This window comes from Talpa europaea, assembly GCF_964194135.1.
Source record: "Talpa europaea genome assembly, chromosome: 10".
Lineage (NCBI taxonomy): Eukaryota > Metazoa > Chordata > Mammalia > Eulipotyphla > Talpidae > Talpa > Talpa europaea.
In genome coordinates, this window is record NC_140077.1 from 70,518,020 (window position 1) to 70,527,907 (window position 9,888).

A 9,888-nucleotide genomic window follows, 5' to 3' on the forward strand; every position below is an offset into this window, starting at 1 on the left:
ACCGGGGGTCAGCACAGCCTCACGCAGATGCTCTGAGTGTCTCCCCTACCTGGCACTCCTGCGCTCCGAGCTGCCACAAAGACCAGCAGGTGGCCATGATGGAGAACCTCATAGGGAGCCTCTTGCCATTCTACGCCAAAGCCCAGGGTTTTGGGGGCACAATTTGCAGGGGGTGTGGGGGGAATTGCTTGGGCTGAGTTCTTGGTGTTAGAGGCCATCCTGCCATGGTCTGGCTAGTACTCAGGCTATTCTGAAAGGAATTTAACTTTGTGGAATTGGAAGAGCTCATCCTTCCACCGTTTGGTCCACTGTGATTGCAGGAGCCCATCCCGCTGGCTCTGGGCTCTGGCGCAGCCTCCTCCCCAACGGCTCCAGCCCTACAGTCCCCTGTACTTTGGGTCCCCAGGGTGCCCTGCTTGGGCTAGCCCAGCATCACCCACCCCCAGTCAGCGCCCACCGGCTCCGCACAGCGGGCAGTGCTGGGGCGACAGCAGGGGGTCGTCCCCAGGCCCTCCCTAAAGTAGGCTCTTTGAATGGGCCTCCTGCGGGCCTGTCCAGGCCACACCCCCATGACACAGCCTGGCCACGCCAGCCCAGCCAGCAGCTACTTCAACTGCTCCTGGGACCACATCTCTGCTGCACGTCTGGGAGCCTGAGCGCGCCATGGCCCCCATGCCCTGGAGCCTATGGCCAGCACTGTGCCTCTGGGGGGCCGTGGCCCTGCTGCTTTGCCCGGCTGCCTGGAGCGGTGAGTGTGGGGAGGGGGTGGGCGGCCTCCCCAGAGAGAAGCAGCCTCCGAGTCCGGGCGGCTGAGGCAGCCCAGCCGTGACTCGCACGGTTCCAGGGAGCCAGCAAGGTCTGCTAGACGGCAAAGAGAGAGTTAATCAGGACAGCAGAGGCCGTGACTATCTGGAATGATGAGTGGTAGAGCCCCCCGAGGCCCTGGGTGGGGGCAATCCTTCACCTAAACTGATTTCTCTTTTTAAAAGATCCAAAACGTTTAAAATGCAAAACCTTCTGAGCAGGCCAGCCACGTCGGCTATGCCTCCTCTAGTCTGTTACCGGTATATTAGGAGCTCTCCCCTGTGAACAGAACTGTCGCCTGTTATCAGGCATACTGGGCAAACATAGAGGACATTTTGTAAACAGGAAACCGTGACATACCCCTACGGCATGGCTGGCATATTCTCTAAATGGAAATGCCCTTTGAGCAAAGTGAAACTTTTTTCTATTTTTTACTTCATTGCTGTTATTCTTCATAATAAGATAGAAATACCTGGAACTGTAGTCCCTGAAACAGCTGTCATGGCATAAAAGGAGAGGGTCTGGGTGGCTTTGGGGATCTTGACCCAGCAGCGGCCCCCTTGGCCACTGGTGCCTGCCTGCCAGCATTGGGAGTGTTGGCAACTTTCCAGAGAAATCAGATGGCAGTCAAGGAGGAGGAGAGAGAGATTTACTTGTCACACAAGCGGGCTCCATGGGATCGCTCCTAAAAGGCTGAGCCCCCAAGAGTAAAAACAGCAGGGTTTACATAGTTTGTGTGGGGAAACTTGGCATCCATCATGGCATAGGCATTCTCAGGAAGGGGATCAAGGGAGCCGTGGCCGCCCCCATGAACAAGCAGTGACGTACACTCAGCAACTTCTCCACTCCAGCAAGCAGCAGACTCGAAGGAGCAGACTCCCCCAAGCAGCAGACTTGGGAAACTTCCTGCTTCACTGTGTGTTGGCGGTGTGTGTGTTGGGGGTGCTGCCAGGGAGACGCCTGCATGGGGGGATGGCATCACCTCCATGCAGGGGATGGGGGCCACACCTGTCACCTCAGCCTTTGGCTCCAGGGCTTTCTGTTCCCAGCCCTGCTCCGGGGGTCGCAGGACCGGCCGTGGTCTCCCCAAACTTCTTCTGCTCCTGTTTGCCTTTCCCCTTCTCTTCTGGCCCCACGAGCCTCGTGACCTCTGGCTCCAAGCATCTGCAACGGTCCTCTGTCGACCTGAACCCTCTTCCTGACCCTTCTCTCTTGGGGACAATCTGATGCAGGACCTTCCTCACTGACCCAGCAGATCTTGCCTCCTTCCTCATCAGCTTCCCAGCTCTGCCAGCCTCGGGGTGCTCTGCAAGTACCCATGGGTGCCTCCCTCCATGTTCGGTCCTCCCAGCAGCCTGCTTCCCGCTCTGTTCTGCCTTGCTGACTATCTGCAGCCCGCGCAGTTGGGGCCCACCCAGTCAAGGCCCACAAAGTCAAGGCCTGCCTAGTCTCCGGCTCACTGGTCAGGCTGCTCCCTTGAGTGAGCTGAGCCTGCATGACGCCTGTGCCTGTCCTCCCTGGTGCCTGTGCTCCCTTGTGCCTGTGCACTCTCATGCCTGTGCTCCCTTGTGTTGCTCTGTGTTAGTCCTCTGTTTCTGGGAGGGGCAGGCTCTGGGCTTGGGGAGGCTGGGTGGAGGTTTTCACCCCATATATAGTATATATAGTGGGCCCTCAGAACCAGCTCAGGGTGCCTGTGACTGCTTCCTCATTCCCCTCAGGGAGCACCAGGGTGGAAGGCAGGGCTGGATCTGGGTCTGGCTCTGTAGGGTTTTGAAGCTTGTACTCCTGCTAGGAGTGGAGGTGTGTGTGTGTGTGTGGCCTCACCATGGCATGGTTCTATTGACCTGGTGTGGGCACTGTCTCAGGCCCTCCTGGATCACAGAGGACTCTAGAGTGAGTCCAGAGCTCTGTTCCCAGCTCAGGCCTGAGGAGCCTTCCTGGTCTCTCTTGGGGAGGCGTCCACTCAGCCTCTGTCCTGACGTTGGGGCAGGCAGGGCAACCCCAAGCAGCCGAGGGAGCCTCAGCACCACCAGATTCTCCAGATCCAGGGTGCAGGGACACACGCTCAGCTATGAAACTTCCTGACATGGTCCTTAAGTCCTCAGGACCCTGACCCTTGGACTGCTCTGGTCGGGGTGGGGGAGTCAAGAGTTTCCCTCTGGTTCTGAGCTACCCCTTTCACCATGTGGGGTGTCCTAAATGGGCAAGGAGTCAGGATGTCCCTCTTCAGCCAAATTGTGGCTTCATGGCCTGTGACATACCCTGGGCTGCAAAGTGGGCAACCGAGACCCGGCCTGTGTCCAGAGAGGAGGGTGGGCCTCGAGGGAGGTGGCGATGTCCTCCCAGAGTAACTCAGGGCTGCCTTCTGCATGACCTGGTGTCCTTCCCTGCGGGCTGGTCGACGATCCAGGCAATAGAGGTGGTGGGGCCTGGGGTGCGAGATGCACAAATGCTTGGCCCAGCGGCCGGCAAAGGCTAAAACAGGAGGAGTCTTTCCCGTTGACCATGTGGAGTGTCATGGCCCATAGTGCAGCTGCCCTCAGGCTCCTTCCGTGCACACGGGTGCCCCTCTGGAGCTTGAGTTAAGTGTGGCGCCTCCCTCCCCCGCTCTACTCCAGACTGCAGGGCCTTCCCCAGCATCGAGCACGGCTCCAGCGAGGACGTCAGTTCCTTCCTGTCCTTTACCACGGTGCTGCAGTACCAGTGCGACGAGGGCTACGCGCTGGTGGGGGAGGCCAGGCTGTCCTGCAGGAGTGCCGTCTGGTCGTCCCCAGCCCCATGGTGCAGAGGTCAGTGCTCGGGCCCGCGAGGAGAGCAGAGCTGCTTTGGGCTCCCGACGGGTCCCCCACGACGCCCACTCACCATCAGTGCCTGCGGCGCCTCAAGTGAAACCAGCATTGGTCATCCCTTGAGGCTACCACTGCTGCCAGCAGTGGTTCCAGAGACACAGAGGGGGACGACTTTGCTCTGTCTTAAAAGTTTTAAGTTTAGTGTGACACACACAGAACTGCTAACAAACCCAGGCATTTAACTCAAAAGGTGTGCCTACGTGACCAACAGTGCTCCTGCCAGGCAGGAAGCCTCAGTCCACCCCTGGGGTGCTCCACCGCTCACTCCTGGTGTGCTCCCCACAAACACCCTTGAGGTGCTCCCCCTGCCCACCCCTGGAAGTGCTTCCCATGCCCACCCCTGCGGTGCTCTACACACTCTCAGGTCCCTTTCCTCCTCCCCAAGGAGGCTGTGCTGCTAAGGGTGTTCAAGTCTTGAACCGGCCTCTCCCTGGACTCCGAGTCTGGGAGGTCCTGGGTCTCACTCTGGTGATGCCTGTTCCTCGCTGCGTGACTGTCCTTCAGCTGAAGATACCACATCTCATTATCTTAGAAAAGTTTGGATTGTTCCTGGTTTAAGTAATAACAGTGACACTCTCAGGACTGCTTGTGTTCCTCTTGCACCAGAGCCAGCGTCCCTGCTAGGAAGACTTGGGCTGGGTGCTGCTCCGATGGCCTGTGTGGGCACCTCTGGGATGGCGCTAACAGCAGGTGGAGCCTGCCCTGCCCAGCCCTGCCCCTTGCCGGACACACGTGGACCCCAGGCCGGCTGCGCCGTCGGCCTCCTCCCGGTGCTGCCGCAAGGTCACACACGCCCCCACATTACTCCCCAGCTTTACTGTTCATGTGGTGCCTGACCCTGGAGATTGGCGTCCTCGTGGGCCCAAGCAGTGTGTCTGCTGGGGCCGTCGCTCCCACTGTCATGACTCAGTCGCGGGTGGGTGGAGTGAGCCTGTGTGTGTCTGTGGGGACCCAGCAGAATCTCAGCACCTGCTCCAGTGGGCTGTGGATGGGACCCCCAAAGTGTCCACTGTTCACACCAGTGCCTGCCACCACCTTGTGGCACCCAGACCGGGGTCTGCTGGCCGGTGGGGGCGGCCTTCCTCATGCAGGGAACAGACTCCCTCCTCCCCCTCAGCAGGGAGATGTTGAGGGCGTGAGAATATCAATGATGCCCCCATGGTCATGAGCAGAGCCAGGTTTGGGGACAACGTCACCAGGAAAGCTTGGGCTCCAGGGCACAGATCCACATGTCCCGCGACCCACCCCTGTGGGCATGGCCTCAGACTAGTCCTAGAGCCCACCCCTGCTTGGCTTTCTTCTCTAGCTGGCTAAGGGGACAGTGGTGAGTCAGCCGGATGGTGCTGTGCAGGGACGCATTCCTGTTGCCTGGTTGCTCCCAGCGCGCCGCAGGGGAGGCCAGGTTGGCCTCAGATCAGCTTGATGTGTGGCCTGTGCTGTCCTTGGTGCCCTCAACTCCTGTGAGCTCCTACTCTGGGAGTCTCAGGTGACCAGGGCCACCTTCCACTGTAGCCCAGTGTCGCAGACCCGAGATAGAGCATGGCAGCCTGTCCGCCGACAAGGAGCAGTACATGGAGCTGGAGGAAGTCACCGTCCAATGTGACTGTGGCTACCACATGGCTGGTTCCCCCCGCATCATCTGCTCGGAGAACCGAACCTGGTCCCCGGAGCTGCCCAAGTGTGAATGGGTGAGTGGCCCCGCTTCGGATTCCCATCTCTTCTAGAAATGGCGGCGGCCCCAGCAGCCCCCAGTACCCACAGTACCATGTCCAGCTGCGTAGGTCACTCTGTAGCCAGACCTCTCCGAGCTTAGGGCTCCTTCCACAGCTTCTGCTTGTCTCGCCTTGCAGCAGGAGGATGCGGCCCCCTCTGGGCACCTGGCTGGTGCCTTTTCCCCCATGACACAGTGCCATGAGGGACCCGGAGAAGCCGAGCCGCCCCGAAGCCACGTCCCTGCCCTTCCCGGGCAGCTCCCAAGCGGCTGCGCTACGGGCTATATGTGAGCGGCTCTGTAGGCAGCCTTGGCTGCCTGGCACTGCCATCTCCAGCCCTGCAGCCCATCCTTTCTCTTCCTCAGGAAGTCTCTGTGGGCTGCGACCAGATAGTGGCTGGCAGGAAGCTGCTGCAGTGTCTCCCGAGCCCAGAGGATGTGAGGACGGCCCTGGAGGTGTACAAGCTGTCCCTGGAGATTAAGCGCCTGGAGCAAGCATGAGCCCGGCCTGCCTGACCCCTCCCTGCCCCAGGCCTGTCTGCACTCCTGCGCTGTCCAGCGTCCGCGCACCCTGGCGTCTCGGGCATGGCGGTGGCTCGGACACAACCAGCCTCATCTTCCCTTATGCCCCTGCCTGGTGGCGGCAGAAATAAACAATCCCTCTCACACTGGCATCTCAACTCGTGCGTGTGTGGGTGAGCAGAGCATGCCCAGCCCTGCCCACCGCCCTCCGAAGAGCCCACGGGTCGGCCGCCTCCCACGAGGGAACATGTGTGTGTGGGGGGCTCTGCTGAAGGGTGGCCTTGAGGGTTTGACCAGAAGGAGCATACAGCTGTTCCTGTTTGCTTTGCTTTGAAATGGCTCTATAGGTCTTTTCTTTGGGGGTGCTCCTTGCCTCCTGGGGAGATGTCTACATCCTCCCTGCTGCCCTGTCAACCTGAGTCTCTTCTCTTGAGCCTCGACTTCCCCCACACCAGAGGAAGATCAACATTTCAAGTCTCTGCCCTGGCATCACCTCTCTTTCCTCCTATGGTGTCACCCCCCACAGGCAGGCATCTGCAGCACACACTGCACTCTCTCCTATGTGGGAGGCCTCCCTGAGACTCAAGCCCATTGATCAGACCAGGGGTGACATGTGGGGGTTGCAGTGTGAGCACAGCTCGCAGTTAGCAGTGAGGGGGCCCAAGCCAGTGGGGGTTCCAGACCCTCTTGGCACCAGCTCGCTGGAGGGGCCGCCTCTCCCGCAGGGCCTCTGGCTGTAGACGCCATACCAGGCGGTGGGTGGGAGACACCAGGGGCAGGAGCCAGGCAACTCTGAGGGCCTCCATGGTGCTTGCACGCGCCTGCCAGGCTCAGGACTGTTCCCGGGCCCTTGTCAGTGCCAACTCAGCACAGGGAGTGTGCAGCCGCTTCCTCTGTCCTGCCCTTGTGTCTAGCCGCTGCTGCCTCATGAACGTGTGTTTCTCTGTAGAAACATAACTTGCTGGAGTCAGTCATACCTCTCTGCCCGCTGGCATCTGGTATTGACACATGCCGTCCCCGCCAGGCTGCACCACCTCAGCACCCACTGGTGCCGGGCTGTGCCCACAACCGCTTCCGGGCATTTGCTCTTCTGAGATGGGACCCAGAAAGGCCAGTGTCTAATGCTCTGTCTCACATAACCCCTTCCACGGGCCACAGCTGAGAACTAGTTGCCGTCTTAGGGGTTTAACAAGAGGACTGGGGCCAGGACGGGGCCAGGGCAATCTCGAAGCTGAACAGCCTGGAGGCCGACAGCTGAGCATGACCCGTGATTGCCCACAGACAGTGTGCAGGTGCTGAGCGGATCAGGAAGTGGCTAGAGAACCCCTTGGCCTTAATGTGCTCACCTTGAGTGTGACTTTTAAGTGTGATAGTAAAGCCTTTTTTTTGATACATAGTTCCTGGTTTAATAGGAGGCTCCACAGAAGGGTTGTATCTCTTGACCTACACCTGCTGAACAGCATCCAAAGTGGATGTAGAGCCACACAGGAAAGACAGAAGGTGAACAACCAGCTCGGAGGACATTTCCACCGCCTTGGGGAAGGCAAGTGTTTCCCATGCACAATGACATAGAAGCAGGATGGGGAAGCTGTAGGCTGCTCATTATAAAATCAGCGATTCTGTTGATTTAAAGGCACTGTTAAGACTCCCCAAAGACGTGATCAGACGTGGAGCCCAGAGAAGGTGCCAGAGCCATCCCCGGTCCAGAGCAGCAATGGGGACAGGCAGGAGGGAGCACAGGATGTGTGACTGCGTTGGAGGTGGCTGCGCTATGGTGACTGTGCCTGAAGGGGGCGATCTCAGCTTCCAAAATGCAAACAGTGACTCCTCAACAAAAAGAAAAACATATTTTAAAAAATCCTATTTGGAAAAAGATGCTGAGTGTCACTGGTCACCAGGGAAAGCGACCCTTAGCCGCGGGATGTGCCTGCCTGCCTGCCCGCCTGCAGGGGCTGCAGCTTTTTTATCGGAAGTTAAGGCTTGTCAGGAGCCCCAAGTCTGCGTGAAACCCCGTGCAGGCCTGCGGTGTCAGCCAGCACTACCCAGCAGCAGCTCCGCAGGGCTGGAAGCAGGTCTCCGCGCACAACACCCCCCCCCCCCCCCCCCCGTGCTAGCACACGCCCACAACACCAGGTAGAGACGACCATATGAAAGTGACAAGCTGGCTCTGGGGCTGGGCCTGGGGAGGGGGGGCGGGCTGCATCTGCGAGCAACGTCAAGAGGGGAAATGGTAGGAAGGACAGCGCTGCCAGTGCTCGCAGTGGGCGCACCTGCAGAGACAAACAGGAAGGGGAGTGGATGGACAGCAGGTGCTGGGGTTCATAGGCTTCTTTTTTGGGTGATGGAAATTTCTGGAATTAGGAAGTAGTGATGGTTGTGCAATTTTATGAATTGTATACTTTAAATTATAAATTTGGTGGGAAGTCAACTCAGGCCACGTTGTATCTGCCCCAGATGTGTAAGTTCAAGTCAGATTTATCCTGCTATCTCGCAATATAACTGTATTTGGGGTAAGGTCCTTAAAATACACAATTAGGTTAAAATGAGAACTACAGAGATGGCCCTAATGTGACTGGTGTCCTTATGAGAAGAGGGATTTGGACTGAGGGATCAGACACGTGGCCTGCAGAGGGCCATGGGAGGATAAGAAGGCAGCTGTCACCAGGAGAGGCGGCCTGGGCTGGACCATCCCTCCCGGCCTCTTACTGTTGTTGACCCCACAGCCTGTGTTGTCTTGTTGGGGCAAACCAGGTACACTCAGGCAGATGCCACTCAGGAGCGAGAGAGCAGGCCATGGGAGGGAGGGCACACAGTCTCTAGGCCCAACCAAGGGTTCATATCCAAAATATGTAAAGAGTTCTTGCAAATCAACAAGGAAGGATACTCAACGCCCACAAGAGTCTCTTAAAGGGCCTTCACAAAATAGGGCATCCAGCTGGTCTCCAGGCCAACTTCTTCAGTTGCCAGGGAATCCAAACTAAACCCTCAGTGCGGCTTTAAGCCCAGAAGAAACCAGAGAAGAACAAGCTGTGACAACAGCAAGACTGACTGGGACAGCAAACTGAGGTGGCCTTCAGGGGTGCCCACCAGGCTGAGCCTGGCCTTGCAACCCCATGCAGCGTGGCCTCCCAGGAAGGTCCGTCTGGTCACGTGGACATGGCGTCCGCCACAAGCCTGTGGCAGTGACCCTAGCACCCCAGGTGACCTGGCTGTGCGGACAAGGGAGGGGCACGGGGGGCTGTGTGGGCTTGGAGATGTATGCGGTTCAGCATGGAGCCACCCAGACAGCGCTGCGAGGTCACTCCGGGTGCACGATGTGTCTTGACAAAATGAGATAAAAAGTTGGGCGGAGAGTGGGTCTTCCAGCCCCTGTGACCCTCAGGCTCCCATCTACTGGATGGTTCTTCCCTGTGCTGCCGTCTCCTCGCAGAAACCCTGGCTGTGGTTGTCCCTGCTGCCCTTCTTGGCTCGGCTGTGGGGCAGGGCTGCTGTGCTGAGCACCGGGTCCAGGAGCGGGCCTGGTGTGGTGTCCACAGCACTGCTTTTGCTCCCCCACTGGGTGTCACCTGCAAGCTGCTGATCCCGTGGGCGGGAGGGCGTGGGGTTCTCCAAGCTGTGGCCTGGAGCGGGTCTGCGGGGCCCACGTGGTTCCGAGGCCCCTATCTCTGCACCCTGCTCCACCCTCAAGGTTTCAGGGCTGTCATGGTAAGCTCCTGGCACCCTGTAAAGCAACCAACCCATTCTGAGCAGGTTTATGAACGGTTCTAGCAGCCACATGCTCTTCGCCGTGGTTTATAGTCGCTCCAACACTCCTCCGTACACTCCACTCCTCCACCCTTAACACCGCACTACCACCACACCGCACTCTGCTGCACCACCCTTCTATTATCAGTCTTTTAGCGCAGGTGTACCCACTTCAGGTGCCCGCCATCAGGCATGCACCCAGGATCACAGGGCTCTCTCATCTATCCTGATGGCGGAAGGGCAGAAAAGCCTGATACC

General features: G+C 58.7%; 1 protein-coding gene across 1 annotated transcript; it reads left to right on the forward strand.

Moving 5' to 3' along the window:
* Positions 1-663: 663 nt before the first annotated feature.
* LOC311178777 (apolipoprotein R-like) lies at positions 664-5,865 on the forward strand (the record flags this gene model as incomplete). Its single annotated transcript, XM_084245510.1, has 4 exons — positions 664-748; positions 3,423-3,593; positions 5,166-5,341; positions 5,731-5,865. 4 exons carry the CDS (start codon positions 664-666, stop codon positions 5,863-5,865), a joined length of 567 nt encoding a protein of 188 aa, XP_084101636.1.
* Positions 5,866-9,888: the final 4,023 nt, after the last annotated feature.